A 19,148-nucleotide genomic window follows, 5' to 3' on the forward strand; every position below is an offset into this window, starting at 1 on the left:
AATCACATGGGCTTGCTGTTCTTGCTTGCCCTTGCAGCCGATCAGCTCTTGGCACTGGGTTAGCACTATTAAAATGAAAATTACTTGCATGCTGGGCTGCATTAACAGGAGCATTGTCAGCAGGCTGAGGGAGGTGATTCCCTTTTGCTTAATGCTGCAATGCTGGCTCCAGCACTTGGCTTCACAGTGTGAAAGACAGGGATGTACTGGAGTGAGCCCAGTGAAGGACACTGTGTTGCCCGGGGGCTGGAGCTAAGGAGAAAAAGAAGACATTTTGCTTTCACTGGTTAACTGATGAGGGGCTGTGGAGATGGCAGAGCTGGGTGTCTCAGGAGCTCACAATGAAGGGATAGGAGGCAGCAAGGGCAGACACTAAGAAAAATGTTCCTGGTAGGCGTGACATAGCATTGGAACAGGGGATCATAGAGATGCCTTATAGCAAATCTGCTCTTTATCCAGGCAATCTACAGCTGAATAAAAGCACCACATGAAAGTCTACAGGGTTAGTAAGGATTTCTTCCTCAGCTTTACCTGAACTGAATCCACTGTACACCCCTTTTGCCTGTCACCTTGGAGCAGTATGTGTGGGATGTGTATGCCATCTCTGCTGCAAATAACAGCCCCCATCTTTCCTCCGCTTCCTCCTCCCACACGCTGTTCAAAACACACACTAACCTGTTACTCTGCGTATTCCTTGTTTTTCTTGGAAGCAGCCTCTTCCTAACTTGTTTTCATTTCAAAGACTGCGTGCAGCATTTGCAGGGTTTTCTTTCCCATGTAGTTGTTCTTTTCCCAGTGAAGGTATTTCACCATTCAGATGTACGCAGATTAGCGAGGATATGAATTGTTTGGGTAAGGCAAAGTGAAAGCAAAAGGTGATTTACAGGCACGAGAGTTAAAACGTTTTCCTGTTTGTTGTAAAAAGTTAATACAGGTTTTTTAATATTTTATTATTAATAATAATAAATTACATGGGCTGGGGGGGATGTAAACATCCCAAAGCCAAACGTGTTCTGTGGGCAGAGGTTTGCATGTGGGAGGTGAGGAGCTCACTACCTGGCACTGCCCGCTGTTGAAAGTGTGGGCAAGTGAGCAGCCGTGGAACGCTGAGCAATTGCATTCTGACTATTTGCAGATGATAAGAAAAAAATGAGCAAACAGGAATATTCTAATTTTAGAAAAACACGTGTGAGGTGTAGCTCACAGAGCGAACACCAGCTCACCACGGACAGCAAGAACAAAGGCCAAACATATGGGTGCATGTTCAAGTCTGAAGTGCTGTGGGAAGTAACTCCACAACATCGGTGTTGTGAGCTGCTGTCCAACCTGTCCTAAGCTTGCTCAGCACTGCATTAATGGCTCTCAGGATAAGGATGGTTTTAAGCTCAAGGAGGGGAGGTCTAGATTGGATGTCAGGGAGAAGTTCTTCACATTGAGAGTGGAAAGGTGCTGGAACGGCCTGCCCAGAGAGGCTGTGGATGCCCCGTCCTTGGAGGTGTTCAAGGCCAGGTTAAATGGGGCTCTGGGTAGCCTGGTCTAGTGTTAGATATAGAGGTTTGTGGTCCTGCATGTGGCGGGGGGTATTGAACTTGGTGATCCTTGGGATCCCTTCCAACCCAAGCCATTCTATGATTCCATGACAAATGGGGCCTGGTGCTCCAAAGTGTTACTGAGTTTTGGCTGTTGAATGCACACTCCAGAAGAGAGTGCATGTGGTCTCTGGGTGAGTTTGCATGAGTAGGTATAAAGCTCAGGGATGCAAGAAATGGCACAAGTTTTCTCTCAGTACTGCAAACTACGGTGATCTGAAGTAAACATGGGAGGATGATCTGCACTGCAAGAAAACTCAAATCAGATTTCATTTTTCCATGGTTTTGCGTGAGTTTTTGCTTCAGAAATAATACATACATCAGAAACAAGACATGCACAAGTAAAAGAGAGCATTCTTTCACTGAGTGAAAAATAGGGAGCTATTAGAAGGTTATTAGAAATTGAACTTTCTACAAAGGGCTGAACGCTGTCTCTGAAAGGCAGCAGGGCATTTTCCAGACCTGCTTCCCCTTCCAAAACTACCAAGGTGACAGCAGAAATCACAGCATATCAAAGGTGCTGCCAATTTTACCAGCAAAGGAAATCAATTAAAAGGTTTGCATTGACCTCAAGCTTTGGGCTGTGGTGGACGGAACCAAAACATAAATTAGCTCAGGATTAAAGGCTGGTGTATCTCAAATTACACAGCTTTCTGACGCCTTGAAGCTGGTGGTCAGATTTGAGTAAAGGTGAACTTGTACCATATTTGAGGAAGGAAGTATTTTTCAACATAAAATGTTCATTTTCTGCTTTCTCATAGTAAATAATATTTCTGCTTTGGAAATTCAGTGTTATTAACTGTGGTGCCCAACAAAATCCATAAGGAGGACTCCTGATGCTCCAGTAGTAAAGGGCCAGTTAGGTGCTGGTGGTGAGAAGCAAAAAGATATTGCATTTGTCCTATTAATTTCTACTTCCAGAGAACATCTTGTGGTAAGAATATGCTCTCTGCGAGGAAAGGTTATAACTATACTGGCTTTTACCCATAGATGGAGCCAGCAGCTTTCATTTCCCATAGCCCATCCAGCTGGGCAACCTTGAAGGCCTCCTCACTGTAGCAAATGAAGCTTTTCTTCAAACTTCAAATTGCAATTCATGTCTTTCAAATTGTGCTCCATATTCCTGATGTTTAGGCAATAATCCCCAGTGAAGCAGTGTTTCAGTTTGACACAGGCGTGTGATGCCAGGCACGGGCTTCTCGTGTACCTTTGGATCAAGCTGTTTGCCTACTGCTGCTCTTAACCTTCCCTTGTTGTACAGGTTGGTCTGTCCTCTCTCATACCAGCTTCTGGAATCTACGTCTGGATTTCTAAACAGCAAATTCATCCCACAGTCTCCCACTCTTCAAACAACAAGAGCAGATCAGGATAACCCCTCCACTCGCCTGATGGCAGGACTAGTCTGATACATCCAGGTTATGGTTGGCCCTGCCTGCAGCTGATTCAGATCCAACCACAACTTTGATTTCTGGCTGTGACTGCCCTTACATCTGACTGTACAGGAGCAAAGGTTGGGGTGTGGAAGGATGGGGCTGCTTGGCTGCAGTTCACCTTGGGATGCTGGCGTAGGCTTTTCCAACTTCATCCCATTAAACCTAGGGAAGGTACAGAGCCATTTCTGTCTGCCTTCACTTTCCAGTACTGCTGTGTAAGTTTGTCTAACCATGATTGTCCTAGCTTGCTTTGCCCACCAAGTCAGACAGGAGGCTTAACACTATTCATTTCAATCTTATCTACGCTGGAAAAAATGACTTTCTGCAGACAACATGTGTCAGCAGCACGGCTGCATTTGAACTGCTGCCACACAGAGCTGTGCATGGCCACAGACCAGCCGTGTTCAGCCCTGGTTCCTCTGCCAGTTACTGACATCTACTGTCAGCAACAGATGATTTTTCTGGTTAGGATGTGCCCACAGTGATGGGTTTTACTTAATTTGGATGGATCTTTCAATGCGTTTCCCATTTCACCTTTGTTTCCCATGGTCAGTGTTATTTGTAGTTTGCATGTACGGAGCACACCCTGTGCACTTTTGTATACTTTACCAATCTTTCTAGGAAATAAGGGGTTTTCAGACCATGTGGGATGGACGTGGGATCAGAATCATTCTCTCTTTCTGTCTTGCCTGGGATTTGAACTATGGGACATGCTATAAATGATTGCTTTAGCTAACTAACCAAGGTATTATCTCTTGTAATGTATAGATGAGGAGACAGTGACCTTGGTTTGATATTGACTCTGTTAGAGGCTGTTATTGGCATGCAGGGGAAAGAGAATTCTCACTCAGTAAAATAATGCTCTTCCGTATTTATTTGTATATTAAATGTACAAATAGAAAAATACACTGGGGATCATGGCTTTGTTCACATCCTTAGTATTAAGTGCACTGCTTCATCTGAAGCTTAGTGAATGCTAGTCATGATGCCGTGGAAACTGCATTGTGTGTTCAATCTCTTTTGAGATGGGGGTAGAGTCTGAGTGTTATCATTCTCTTAAGGTGTTAGAGCCAAACTTGATGTATATCATAGGTTCTCAGAGTTCTTTCTTCTTAGATAAAAGCCATGGAAAATGCCTCAAAAAATGAAGGATAAAGATGATAAATGTTGAATCAATCAGTTTTCTGATTGGGAAAAATATGGAATGAAAGAACCCAACTGCAGGGCAGAAAAATACATAGTTTGGGGGATATACTGTGTGTGATATAGGAAGGATAGAGAAACCCTAGACTCAGCAGCCTGCAGTTTATCACCACATCTGGATGAAAGACCTGGGATGATGAGGTAGAACTTTTGGTTGTTCATTGCCTTCGAAGACCTTTGTAATCTTGCATAGTAACCCAGTGGCATGGGAGTAACCTCTGACATTTGGTGTTGGCTGGGAACACCAGTCATTTTCTAATATGCCCTTGGTGAAGGGAATTTTTTTACCTGCAGTTTGCAGAGGTGAAAATGCCACAGAAACTGTATAACACCAGAGTTAAGTTAATGTCAATGATCAAATTCGTTTCCTTGTGTGTCTGTGTAAGGGAGGTAAGTCCTCCCATGCTGCTTTGTTATTTAACTAAAGTAAACTTACATATTTGCTTCTGTCAAACCAGAGGGCAATGATGCCACTTATAAAAATTAATTGGTTTTCTGGCCTGAGTTGATTTTATCAGTTGGGATTTTATTATGCTTAAAATGATCAACATGTCAGCTGGAGGAGGCTAGAAGACTTGTTCTTAGCTTAAAATAAAAAGGACAGGCAAGGTCTTCTAGCTGTGTCAGAAAATGAGTTTGGGTCTTTTTAATGAATCTATGAATGGCTCCCAGCTGTCAGGACATTTAAAGAAGCTTGTTTGAATCATGTATCCTCTAAGCAGGATAATGGGAGCCAGTAACTATTGCTGTGGGTGCTCTGATAATCCAGCAAAACTTTTCCCTGGCACAGTGTGGGACAGGCATAGTGAATTAAGGACACCACTGTACAAGAGACCCAATTCAGGTGAAGAAAAGTGCTTTAACAGTCACAGGGATACATGTGCACATTAGTTGGAGCTCCATGCACCATCTGAGGGTTGTCAGGATGGGTTTTATCATACACTCAAGAAGCTCTATCAGTGGATTCCCAACCAGGATATGCTGAGTGAGTGTGTGTGGATACTCTACAAAGTACATGGGATGGGACAGCAAGATAAGAATTAATTATAGCCTTATAGTAAAACTGTGATAAGGAAAAGACTGTATTGTTGTATATTAGAGAGCAATGTCCTGCAGAGTGACCTTTCTGAAGGGAAGATTTGGGTCTGTAGTTACCTGCACGCTATGAGCAACAATCTGTAATGCATAATCTCTTCTGGTTGCTTTTGCTTTGGTCCATTTATGGTATGATAGAGTGTCCAGCTAATCCAGCACCTCAATGGAGCATTGCTGGAAAGGTCCACATGTCAAAAACAGTTTTATGGCAGTCATGGAAACACAGAGTCAACAGGGAGCTCTGGGATGGGTCAGCAGGATGGCGGCCCTCTCCTCTTAACAGAGCACAGAGAGTTTGCTGAAATCTCAGGTAGGATCTTTGTGAGGCTGAATGTAAGTGCAGCTCTGAGAGCCCCATGTAGGCGTGAGGTGCAGCACTGAGGTGACAAGTGTGTGAGTTGTGTCAGCATGAGCTGCATCTCAATGGAGCTCATCACCAACCATGAGACATAGGTGCCCTCCTGTGGGCATCCTGCTGCTCTTCTGCTGTTTTTTAATGCTTATTCTTGCTTTGCTTCTAAACCCATTAAAGAAGTGAGGGATAAAAGCCCTCCATCCAAGATGTGTAGCACTAGTAATTTCTGGAGTTGTTCAGGGAACCAAGTTCTCCTCTCACAGTCTCAGGAGGGTTTGTCATTGCTGACAGTGGGGTCAGAATGTAGCTCCCAATATTAAGGACATCTCATGGTGCTGACAAATACCACATTGTGGCACAATTAATTCCTGCCGGGGAAGCTGTATGTAGGTAAGCCATTCATTCATCACATGTTGTTTAATGACTGCCATTACTTGGGAATCCTGAGTATCTCATTTCAGGGTGACTGAATATTTCTGCTTAACCACCTGCGTGTGTTGGACAGAAGGTTTGGTGTCAGATTTGTTTGCTTAACCTTGGTATAAGGTTTCCATAGCTCGTAATGTTCACAGTCTTGCTGCAGATTGGCTTAATGAGGAGTGGATCACACGTAGCAGCCTGACCCATGACTCCAGCAGGACATTGCTGGTTGCAGCTATTTGCTCTTGTTTGCAGAGCTTCCATCTCAAACCCATGGAGATTTCTTCTGCCTCCCATTCCACCCAGCTGCCTCCATACCAGAGGCCAAATCTATGTTGAATCCATGCCCAAAATTCACATCTAAATGCAGCTAGAGCAAGCTATCTGGGGCCTGATCCACTTTGAAAGTCTCCAGGGACAAGGCATCAACCACAACACTAGGTAATCTGCTCCAGTGACTCACCACCCTCACTGTAAAAGATTTTTTCCTTATATTTAACCTAAATCTACCCTCCCTGAGCTTGAATGATGGACTATGAGGAAATAATCGCACATGAATATGTAATATTGAAATAAGAGCATCTACACATGGCAAATGATGCCCATGCAAAGCATCCACTGCCTTGAGTTTGCTACAGAAAGGATGCACTGGGCTGCATTAGGCACATAGGCACAAAGAGGAACAGTCTGAAACTGAAAGAGAGGAGATTCAGGTTAGATGGTAGGAAGAAATTCTTTATCCAGAGGGTGGTGAGGCACTGCTGCCCAGAGAGCTGTGGATGATCCATCCCTGGAGGTACTCAACACTGAGTTGGATGGGGCCCTGGGCAGCCTGAGCTGGTGAGGGCAGCCCTGTTGTGGAGTGAGCTTTGAGGTAATTATTTATTATTTGGGGTAATTTCTCTGTTATTTGTTCATCACCCCTATGAAGGTGCTGAGCAGTAAGGAACAGTTTCCTGTGCAAGCACTTAAACATTGGTCTAAATCCACCAGAGCCAGAGGAAAGCCCTATTACCATCAAAGGCACTCTGTGACAAAAGCCTCGTTAACAACCCTTCCTACCTTAAAAACATGAATAGTAATAATGAGGCTTAGCACCTACCTGGCATCTTGTATGTTCACTGGCAGAAAGCTTCTGAGTGAACTGTGGCAATTAGTGCAAACCAGTCTGTACAGCTGTCCAGATTGTGTTCAGTCAGAAGCTCAGCCTGTAGATAAAAAATAGTGACTTACAAGCAGGTTCTTGCTAATGGTGAGCAATGACAGGCAGGGATTGGTGTTCTGAGTATAGAGAAATGACCAAAGCTGGGGCTGTGGGGTAACAGCTCAGGGCTTTGTTGCACTAGTTAGGAATATTTTTCTCTTTCCTTGGTTTTCTTTGTGGTGGAAACTAAGACTAAGAAAGAAGCTGTGATTTAACGTTCTTAATTTCATCAGTGTAAGCAATTAATAGTTGTCCTATTCCTACTCCCTAGTGATGGCCTGTAATTCCTACATGTCTATTTAACCACAGTTATTTATGCCCCCGTTATTATTCAAACCATAGGTTGTCACACTTTTGCAAGTCATGCAGAGCATCTCTATATGCCATAGTAACTTGTATCTTTATTGATGATCTGGATGAGAGGATTGAGTATATTCAGAGTAAGTTTGCAGGTGACATCAAGCAGGGAGGAAGTGTTGGTCTGCCTGAGGGTGAGATGGCCCTACAGAGCGATCAGGGCAGGCTGATCAATGCACTGAGGCCAACAGTGAGAGCTTAGCATGACCAAGTGCCAGGTCCTGCACTTTGGCCACAATAACCCCATGCGGTGCTACAGGCTTGGAGCAGAGTGGCTGCAAGTCTGCGTGGAGGAAAAGGACCTGGGGGTATTAGTTAATAGCTGGCTGAACTGCTGTTAGTTAATAGCTGTGTGCAAGAAGAACAGCATCCTGGCAAGGGTTAGAGATAGGGCAGGCAGCAGGAGCAGGAGGTGATCGTTGCTCTGTACCAGCACTGGTGAAGCCACGCTTTGAGTGCTGCATTCAGAGTTGGGCCCCTCACTACAAGAAGACATTGTGGCCATTCTAGGAGTGCAATTTAGGGTAAAGCATCTTGATATGTACATCTGTAGCAGGAGCTGCAGGCTGTCAGAGTGACTGCAGGCACCTGGGAGATCCTGAAAAGCTTTTGTGGCACCAAGGGCAATACGTTAGAGCATGGGGTTGTATAAATCCTTGGGAAAGTGGCCCTGGGTCAGCTCTTACTCTATCTGCAGTTTCTTGGCATGGGATTTATTATTAAAGCAAGTTACTGCAATTATATCACTTAAAGTCAAACATGAAACACTTATGAAGGCAGCACAAGAGGCAGAAGCACCAAACAAGCCCGTTCCAGCAGCAGCCATTCTTTCCACTGTGTGTTGCTGTGGCTTTGTCCTTTCCAATTTTGAAGTCTGAAAATAAGCAAGGTGATATTTATAGGGACCTGTGGGCATCACTCAGAAGGAGTTAAACCATTGAGGCTGCACATCTAGACTTAGAAAGCATGCTCTTGTAGCGTGGGTGCTGCCAGCTGCTTGCAGATTTGAATCCAGAGAAGTTATTAGGTCAATAAAACAAGTGGCGCTGTGGAAGTGCCCAAACAGCGTGTCATTTCCTTTGGAAAATAACCCCACAGGGTGCTGAGACTGCTGCAGCAGAGCATGAGGATAACTCCATCATCCCTCACTTAGGAAACATTAGGGATCAGATTGGAAAATGATCTGCAGAGGATTTTCTTGATTCTCTGCTGCCAGGATGAGCGGCTTCGTGATTCTGTGTGCGCACTTTGGTTCTGTTTCTGTTCTGCCCTATGCCCTCTCTCAAGTCCTTCCAAATTCTTTACCATAAAAGATTATAAAGCACTACAACACTCCACTAAATGGCAGAGAGAACTGTTCCTGCACGCTGTATATATGGAGCAAGACAGCAGTAAAGAGAAAAAGTGAGAAAAATTGACTTCCCCTTGGGGTGGCTGGATTGTTGCCATCCGCAAAGCCTGGAATCCACCCACTGTAATAAAAAATCATCAGGTACTTGGTAGTGCTCTTTCTCCCAAGGCTCCATGGATACCCAACATAACGACCTACTGCAAGCACTATGAAAGGCGATGTTAAATGTCGCTGCTCTGGAGGTCGTGGAGAGATGCTGTGGAGCCTCAGCGGTGGTGACTGCAATGCATAATGTCATTGGGACACACTAAAGGAGCCAAGTCTTAATCACGTAAACAGATTCTCATATACTGTCCCCGTGCTATTTTGTAAAGTGCTTATATAACTGAAAAGATTAACCTCGGAGAAAGAAGGGTAGAAAAATATTTTTATGACTTCTTATTTATGGCTTTACTATGTTTGAGGAATTAGTTTGTATTTTACAGAGCCAAAAAGTGGGGGAGGAGAGAGGAGAAGAGCTCTGAATAAGGACAGATATTTGCACAGCTATCAGAATATTAAAGAAAACCCCAAATCCTAAGGAGTTATTGCTGTCAAATGCAGACATGCAAGCAAATCCTACAGTGGAGCAGAGCTCAGTATCCAAGCAACGTCAACACTTTTTTGCTAAACTCCTGCTGACGGCTCTTGCCATTTTATGGTCACATTAAAAAAGAAAATGCCTGACATCACTGAAATTCTTAGAAATTAATTTCTCATCCATCCAACAGATGCGAGGCTCGGCAATGCAGAGCACATGTACAACTTGCAAAGAGTCAGAGTCTGGCAGGGGAAGGAAAGCCTTTGGTGAGTGTGAAGCTGGGAAGGAGTTGCTTTGTTTCTCTATATCCCAGGTACTTTGTTTCCCAATTCCAGGCCCTCTTCCTTGGACACAAGAAATGATTCTGTTTTTGGTCATGCAGCAGCTTAGGAACAGAAAGGAGAATAAAACTGGGGTCTCTTAACTCATCTCTCAGCCTCATTTCACTGTTCCCTGCTCACCTCCTGTGCCCTCTCTGCCAGTATTTTATTATAACTGGAAGCAGCCTACCTGGTTTACAGGAATATGTTGCTTGGAGCCATGATTTCTTTTCCTGTCTGTTAGCACAGAGCTTCTAATATAATTTTGCTTCAGTCACATGCAAATAATATGACTGTCAGACACGCCAGGCCTTATTGCCAGCTACGAAGATGATGATGACGGGGAGTTGTGGTTTGGTTTTGCTCTTTTTTTCCCCCACACATATGTATTAATTAATAAGAACAGCAAAAGAGTCCAATCTTGTAGGATTGGACTTGTAGGGTTTTCCAGGCATCTTTTTAGGTAAGCTGGACTGAGAGCCAGGATCACAGCAGCCGGCCCCATGCTGGACTGTGGATGTGTGGTGCTTTCAGGGCAGAGCAGGAAATGCAACAACAGGGTTTTGTGTTGTTGGAGATATAACCAGAGCTTTGTAACCATAACGCTGAGTCTCTCCTTTGATTCCCAACTTGGAATTTAAGCTGATTAATTATGTTTGGGCTACTTTGTAGAGTGCTTTCTGCTTTAAGCACTCAAGTCACTGCACAAAGTCAGTCCTTGGACAAGGTTTAGGAATCTGATGGCACTGTACAATGAGTATCTCATCACCTGTGGTACTACTTTAGATCATTTTCAACAGAGCTTTACAAGGTAAAAATAGTAGTGCGATTGGCCCAAAGCACTGCTAAGATTAACCACCATTTAATGAGATTTCGTGGTTCCAGAAGTTTCTTTTCTTAAGCTTTGGTCTGGGACCTGAGTCCAGCTGGGGTCAGACCAAGCACAGGTACCTGCCCTCTGACTCATGAGGCGTCTTAAAATCTAATACCCAAGGAAAACTGAACAAGGAGTTACTGTTGTCCCTTGCCATTCCACCTCTGCGGCACTCTACCAAGGACACGGTCCACAGCTTTTTAATTCTCTCTATTGGAAATGTTTGTTTTCTTCCACCAAGTACTGTCTGTGCGGAGTGTCAGGCTTGGATTTTCCAGCGGTATTCACTTACTGCCATGTAGCTTCCAGGTTTCCAGCCCTCCTGTCATTTAGGCATAAAGAAGAACTCAGAACTCCTCTAGTTCATGTCTGCATTGGTCCTGGCCAACCCACTGAGATGTTTCACACAATCCTAAACGTAGCACCTCTGAACTTGACACTGCTTGGTCTTTCCACTTGCAAAGTAAATAAATGTGGAGCTTTTTATGATCCAAGACATCCCATGCTGTCCCTTCAATCACTTCCATCACAGGAGTGGCTCCAGCAGCCACAGCAGCTTATAAACTGGCTGCCATGGGTACATCGGGTGCTTTTTTTTCAAGTTATGTCTCTGCAAATTGCACAGATCGATAGAATTATCAAGAAAATTGGGCTTGGGTTGTTTCTTGCTCATTGTAGACATCAAACCAATGCCAGCTTTCCTTTACACACACACACTATCTCAGGCTTTGTTCCTTCTGTACCATGGCACACCAGTAAGGTCCCTGGATTGCCATGTCAGTAAGCTGCAGGGTCTGTTTTTCTCATCGTGCTTTCATCTCTCTTGAAAATTCAGTAAAGTTTCTTTTGCCAACAAAATTGCTGTGTTTGACATGGGTGTAAAAATTGAAGAAAAAAAAACAACACCAAAAACTGGAAAGAAAAAGCAGAAAGATGTTGAATGATTTCTATTCCAGGTCTCATGCATGTGATTATGAACCCTTCCTCTTCCATACTTCCATCTGCTCTGGCAGATCTTCAGTAATCTAGGCCACTAATTGCAATAATCTCTTTGGAACTTGAGCATGTGAGACAGCCACTGCGTGCACACTGCGGTTCCAAGCAATATGTTATGTTCTTGCAAAGGAAGGAGAAGAGCTACCGTACCCAGCACATTTCCATCTCCTTCTATTCCTTTCCAGCCTGGTGCCAAAATCTTTGGATTTTGTGCAGTTGTTGGATTTTAAAGCCGCTTGTATTATTTGTTAATCAGCAAATGAAGATCTGATCTATTTGTTTGGAGTGGCTTGAACATGCAGACTGAGGGAGTTGGTGCCACACATGGGTGGACTTCAGTGCGTCCCTGCCTACACGTGGTGGATTCCTCTTTCTATTCTGATCCCCTGGCTGGTGCCCAAGCACTCCCGCTGCAATGACAATGCAGGGTTGGATGATCCGTTAGGAATTTCACCTCTTGGAGTTCTGCCTGTGTTTGGTTCACGGGACTGGGGATCTATGCCAGCATGGTGTCCTTAGTGGTTCACTGAAGTACACGCTTGGTGGCTATACAGTAAGAAGGTGAAGCCTTTCCTGTCGGTAACCCAGCTGGTCACTGGGATTTTGTGAGCACTGAGCTTGAGTTCTGCGAGCAATTCAGATCATCTCTGCTCTAAAGGTATGAGACCTTCTTTTTCTGTTGACAAAACTGGGTTGTCAGTCGTTCGGTGTCAATGGAAAATGGCCATTCTGTATAAATACCACATTAAGGGAACCTGAGCGTGGTCCTCAGGCTCCTGTGCACCGGGATAGCAGCTAAGAAGAACAGAAGAGGCAGGCAGATGGGAAGTCCTTTGCTCTCCATCAGGCTGGAGGTTGGGAACTCATCAGGAAGGTTTGTCCCTCAAGGATTTGCTGCATTTTTCTTTTCAAGGTGTGGTTCCACTTTCTTTATAGTCAGCATTGTCTGTGTTGTCTCATGTGTCTAATAGGATGCTGCTCACTGCCTCTAATTTTGTGCTTACCATTTATATAGCCTCTATTATATTCACTGTGACAGAGGAGTGGGTCATTCGTGGGATGACTGTCAACCCCAAATTACACTGTCTGCATTTTTTATTGTTAGGGAACACTTAAATTATTTTCAACCTAAAATAGCAGATAACAATCATGCCAAGACAGGGAAAGAGCCTATCTGTCATCGTGTTTTATGTGTAAGTAAATTTCTTGGCTTTTGCTGTCAGATTTGTCTGCTCACTGTGGGGACCAGAAGGATTCAGAATTTGAAATGTCTTGGAAATCTCATCTCCATGTCTAGATTTTAGGATGAAGGTGTTGCTTCGAATGTGCGGGTTTGTTGGCCAGAGTTGTATTCTGTGACAACTGTGCCAGCACAAATGTTAGAACTACAGTGAGATGTGTGTGAAGCTGTTTTATCAGTGGTGCTCTTACCAGCTTTTGAATTGCAAATATTGGAGCTGTGGCTGTGCGGGGAAGGAGAGCCACCTGTGTGGGTGTAAAGTGGATGTTTGGAGATGTCTCCTAAGGTAAATTCAGTGCAGGACTGTTTCTGAGTGGCTGTGGTGCTCTGATTTTCAGCCTTTTGTATTTTGGGGCATTCATTTGGATATTGGTACGAATTTCACTCCTGTGATGCTGGCCATCTCTAGTTAAGGTCCCTTCCAACCCAAGCCATTCTATGATGCTGTGATTACTCATTGGTTGTTGTTCAATTTATGGACTATTCAGTGTTGCCTGAAAGAGCTTTTCTGTCATTTAAGGTGGAGGGAATATTTTGTTCAGCCCTACAATGCCCAGCACAACTTCAGCATCACTCATTCTGCTCCACTCCTGCATGTAGAGTGAGGAAGGGGGAAAGAAAAAGAACAAGAAGAAGGCAAAGAGGAAATATGTCAAGTTCCAGTGACCCCCATCTTCTTCTAAAGGCTTTGTGGGTGGATGCGGTTGATAGACTTGGCAGCAAGAAGAGACAAGAAAAGCTCAAGTGGAAAAATACTTCTGTAGAACTTTGTTGCCTCTACTGTTCTTATTCCGTACAACACTGAGATGTTTTCCTTTTGCTGAGAACTTACTAACCTTTAGGATCTGCATTAATTGCTCCAGACATCCTATGCTTACTGGATCAAAGACTGTTTGGCTGTTTTGAGCATAGCCAGATAGTGGTGTGTAATAAGAACAGCTCCGCTTTTCACATCACAAACTGAAATTGCCAGAAAAGTGAGCACTACAAACATATGCACCATGGTATATTGGAAGGGTGGGGGAAAATGGTAAAGTTACGGTTTGGATAGGATCATATTCATCAGTCCCAAATTACTGGCCTTTTGGGGTAGGTGCTGAGCCTGAAATACAGTGTTTTCATTACTGGAATCAGCACTATGCCAACGCTCTCATCACTGTTCCTCCTGCTGCTTTGTATGATAAGCCCTGGAAAGGAGGGTTAGAAAAGCTCCACAAAGCTGCCAGCATGTAATTTATAAGTAATTCATCAGGCGATCTGGGGAATCCAGAATGAACTTTGAGGACTTGGAAAGAGAAGTAAAATTTCACTTTCAGATTTTTCAAAACCAATTTAGTTCCAGCCTGACAACTTCCGAGATTGGAATCTCTCTTAACACACAGTGAAAACAGCATGAAGTGTTATAAGAAAAAACAGGGATAATAGCAAAAACTCATTACAGGGAAACACTTGGTTATGATTATGGAAAGTAATTGAGCCCAGCTTGGAGTCATAAACTTGCAGTCCTTTTATGGAGTGTGAGCTGGACTTGGACAAGATGGAGAAAGTGGTAGTTTGTATTTCCCTTTGAAATGCGGCTGTATGGTCTGCTCAAATGGAGTGCAAATGTTCTTCAGCAAACACACTTTTTATTAGTGGGCATTGCGTCACTTGCAGTCTTGAGCATCATTTTAAATATACATCCATATACACAGCAGAAATGTCTTTTGCTCATTTCTCCATACCTTGTTTTGAAATACTTTCCAAGATCACTATTCTGATGAAATACAGTTGCAGTTCGAGCTATTCTGGTCTTCTGAGAATTGTGTCTGGGTACCAGTGGCAATAAATGGTAATCACAGCTCTGCAAACATCTGTCTGTAGAACTGAGAAGAGAAACTCAGAAACATTCCTGTGTAGGGAATTTTTTAAGGAGAACAAGGCAGAGAAACTCAATGCAGGTAGAATTGCAAAATGTTGTGTTTTACTTTTCATGGAGTCAGAGAGTCTCTTGGGCTGGAAAGGGACCTCAAGGGTCATCAAGTTCCAACCCCCTGTCACAGACAGGGCTGCCAACCTCCAGATCTGATCCTACATCAGGCTGCCCATGGACCCATCCAACCTGGCCTTGAACACCTCCAGGGATGGAGCATCCACAGCCTCTCTGGGCATTCTATGCCACAACCTCACCTTGTTTTCTGAAGGTAGACCTGAACTCCCCTTGATTTCTTGATTTCTATGAGCAATGACAAAACCAGAGGGATATTTGAACATGGGGAGTTTAGGCAGCAAAGGGAAATAATTGGGCTTGTTGACTTGCAGTCTGAAGCCAGATGAAGCTTTAATTGACGCTAAGGGGAGAGACCAAATCTTCACAGATCCCAGTTCTACCTCACTGAGCAAGTTGTGTTCATGTTGAGTTCAGAGACAGGAAGATTTTGGCTATGTTTGTGCCTGAAGAGTCACGTGAAATAACTGATCTGTGTGCTTTCATCATGGGAGATGGGAAACTGAAATGCAGGAAGCATCGAGTAGAGGGAGCCTGGCCATGGATGGGGCTTTCTTGGGTTGGATTGCAGATGACTCCCCCTTTTATGTGGCCTCACACATTGGGAGAAAAATAGGAAAGGAGGTTTATTTTTTTCTACCTTATGTGCTCCAGCCTCTCTGTTAAAATAATACATCTGGTTTAAGGGGGTGGAAAGCTGGGCTGAACAGTGGAGGACAGTGTGTGGCAGGTTGCTGTGGCTGATGGAACAAAGGAAAGAAATGGTATAAAGGAGATCGGCAAGAGAAGTGGCTCTGGAGCCCTTTTTTTTAGGCTCTGTTGTAGTCATGACTGTAGGTTGTCCAGGAAGACCTGCCAAAGGAACTGATGATTTGGGGCAGAAGGGCAGTGGGTCAGCATGGGGGTTGGTGAGGTCAATCCAGCTTATCAGACACAGGGAACAAGGAAGGGGATGACAGATGGAGAGGGAGAGGGGAAGCAGGAGAAATTAGTGTGAGGGAAACCTGCTGTGAAAAGCTGATGCAGCATCTTGATCTACGAGGACAGTCTGTTAGCACAGTGCTGCTGGATGTGGCTCTGGGCAGCCTGGTCTGATGGTTGGTGACCCTGCTCATGGCATGGAGGTTGAAACCAGATGGCCTTTGAGGTCCTTTTCAACCCAGGCCATTCTATGATTCTCACTTGACTCACTTGGGTTGCTTGCTGTTATTGAAGCATGTAATGCCTGTACCTGAGTCTTTGATTTTTCCACTGACATAATTTTATCAAGATGTCCAGTGCTTGATACCTCTGAGAGCCAGCCAGCATATGGTTTTTGGAAGGGGACAATGTGATTCTTCTGCATGAAAGAAACATGATGTATTATAACTAATCTGGGAGGCTTTAAAGTAGCTTGACAAGAGTCCATTTCATGGCTATTTGGAAAGGATTTGTGTTTTCAATCTCCAGAACATAAAGGCCCCAGAGGAGCCCTTTGAAGCCCAGCTTTTTTATTATTAGCTATATAAGATTCTTCCAATACACTCATTTAGAAGATGTAGTAGCTGGTATGAATGTGGTAGTATCTGTTCGACCATTAGCAGTGGGAGACAAAATCATTATACTCAAAGCACTTAGTGCATTTTTTTAACAAATTACTCTTCAAGTTGGTTGTTAAGCACTATTGTTTCATTTGCTGGTAGCTCTGTGCAGAAGCATTAGGGTCTTGCTGCTTTCCTTAATAAGGGGGAATGAGTCCTCCCAGTGCAATGGCCCTGTACGAAGAGGTCATCAGCTCCTCTTTAGCCTTGGCCTCTACTGAAAAGGAGGCTGTTTCTGTGCTGAAGCAATACCAATTTTTATCTCATTAAAAAGGGATTTAAACTGTTTGGTTTCCGATGACATTAAGTCCTTCTCAGCAGTCTTTTGGCTACTGAAGAGGAAGGAATGCATTTTGAAGGAGGGGAAACTTGAGGTTCAGACTGTTTTGGTGTTGTGGGCAGTATTACTTGTGGCTTTGGACAAAGCAAAACTCAAAGAGAACTTGATAACTGTCTTCAGACACATAGATGGCACCTTTGCTGTTCCTCTGGGTCCCTGAAGTCCCAGGACACCCCTGTGTTGATTCCTCGGTGGCAATAGTATCTCTGAGAGATCTCAGCTTGCAAGCAATCTGCATGCATGAAAGTCTTTTTGCCAGTATTTCTGGCCATTTTTTCTTTATAAGGATTATAAGACCCCTGAGCAATCACGGACACAACGAGAAAGTATGTTTCTTTGCAGAAATAAAATGTGATAAGGCCTTTAATTCTTCCTAGGTATTAAAAAGATAAGATTCTATTACTCTAGATTAGAAGCATAGGGTTTGATTTTTGAAAGCTCTGAGCACCAGGTTCCAATGACAGCCAGAGGAAAGGCTGGCACTGAGACTTTGAGATAAAGCTTTCAATTTAACAGAGTTTTTACGATAATTATGATCTGATTTTGGGGTGGTGCTGTGTGGAGCCAGGTTTTGGACTCTGTGATCCTTATGGATCCCTTATGGATCCCTTCCAACTCAGGATATCCTATGATTCTATGATAACTGCTGCAAGGCTGGCTCTGGTAGTTTGGTTATGACTTGGATAATGCCTGCATCCCTCCCCACCTGCCCAACTCCAGCCCACACTGCTCATCCCTTTCCTAAAGAACAGCTCAATACATACGGGCACAAAGCCTACCATGATACATACCTGCCTGCAGGGAAGAGCAGCAGCCCATGAAAATTAGGAAGAACTTCACAGAAAGGGTAGTTAGGTACTGGAATAGGCTCCCCAGGGAGGTGGTTGAATCGCCATCCCTGGTTGTGTTTAAGAGCCGTTTGGATGTGGTACTCAGGGATATGATTTAGTGTAGGGTTTTTAGAGTTAGGCTTCTGGTTAGGCTATGGTTGGACTTGATGATCTTCAAGGTCTTTTCCAACCTGGGTAATTCTATGATTTTATGATTCTATGAAACGCTTGTCTCATTAAAAAGACCACAAAGTAGATTTCAATTGTGCTGCAAACAGCTGTCCCAGGTGCTTTTCCCTTTGCAGCAAATTTGAATAGGGCAAACTGTTGATACGCATAGCACAAGGAGGGCTTGTCACTGGAGAAAGTCCAGCCTGTAACTTTGGAAACACTTTCAGTTCGTGTTATGAATTGGCTCGTTCCCATTCAGCCATTTGTCATTAGCTGCAGAGGGCTGGGCACATCTGAGCTCATCGATAGGCAGCGGGGCCGGGCTGTCCCTGCAAAGACCTCGCGCTCATGAATCAAAATAGTTGGGTGATGTCATGGCACGGTGCGAGCGTGCCCGGGTCGCCTGGTGCCAGGAATTGTCTGTACAGGGGTGGTTTCCTTTTACAGCCTTTTAAAGAGTCATCATGCTGAGCTGCACATGACAATCCCCTTCAAGAGGGCCAGTGGTGCCTCTGCACGCTTAGTGGTTTTTAAACAGGGGAGCTTACGGGTGCTCACTGACCCTTTCTGCATGAGTGGAGCTGCTGGGAAATATTCCACTCTCTGAGGCTTCTGACAGCCAGGGGCTGCGGGCTGGGCAGACTTTGATCCCATCCCACTACTCACAGCCAGTTCCTGCACGCTGGAATTACGAACCTGCCAGTTTCAGCATCCTGCTGGGGACCCTCACCCCACCAAGACCACAACCAAGTGCCTGGGGGCTGAATTTCCAGCAAGCTGCCCTCTTGTCCTGACCGCACGGTCCTCCTGGAGCTTTATTTTCTTGCCCGTGATCTGTGGGTACAGGTGACACATTGTCTGTCCCTTGTGCCTCCTTTGGATTACAGCTGTGATTTCTTCTTTGCAACGGGGCATGACCGACAGCTGCTGCTGCGTGGTTGTATGCTGCAGCTCATGAAGCGTTTCGGGAGCTTCAGGGGGAGCAAGAAGAGGAAGGAGCAGTACAAAGGTGTGGAGAGACGCTGGTCTGACCCTCGTGGCCTCTTAGGTAGGGATAAGCAACGCTTCCCAGACGGATGTGGGGCTGTTGGTCCTTCTGGGTGGGGGTATCAGGTAACTGAGCAACAGTTTTGTGGTTCCTAATTCCACTGACTGAACTGTGCAGTCATTGCAGGGGTTATATATACGTTACTTGGCACCAGGGGGGGACGTCTGAGCAGACA

The 19,148-nt window shown here is 44.5% G+C and overlaps 1 protein-coding gene across 15 annotated transcripts in view; it reads left to right on the forward strand.

The window, feature by feature from the left end:
- The window catches only part of PRKAG2 (protein kinase AMP-activated non-catalytic subunit gamma 2), a 155,773-nt gene that overhangs the window by 70,942 nt on the left and 65,683 nt on the right, over positions 1-19,148 (forward strand). Inside the window, exon 1 of one of the 15 annotated variants that reach the window (XM_085538996.1) lies at positions 18,531-18,973. The exons of the other annotated variants lie outside the window; for them this stretch is intronic. Within the exon in view, the coding sequence (XP_085395122.1) occupies positions 18,868-18,973 (106 nt within the window). The 5' untranslated portion in view covers positions 18,531-18,867. Of the gene's footprint in view, positions 1-18,530; positions 18,974-19,148 lie in introns of those variants that run through there. 15 annotated transcript variants of the gene reach the window in all.

This window comes from Coturnix japonica, chromosome 2, assembly GCF_054131305.1.
Source record: "Coturnix japonica strain WE chromosome 2, WE-NBRP24, whole genome shotgun sequence".
Taxonomy (NCBI): domain Eukaryota; kingdom Metazoa; phylum Chordata; class Aves; order Galliformes; family Phasianidae; genus Coturnix; species Coturnix japonica.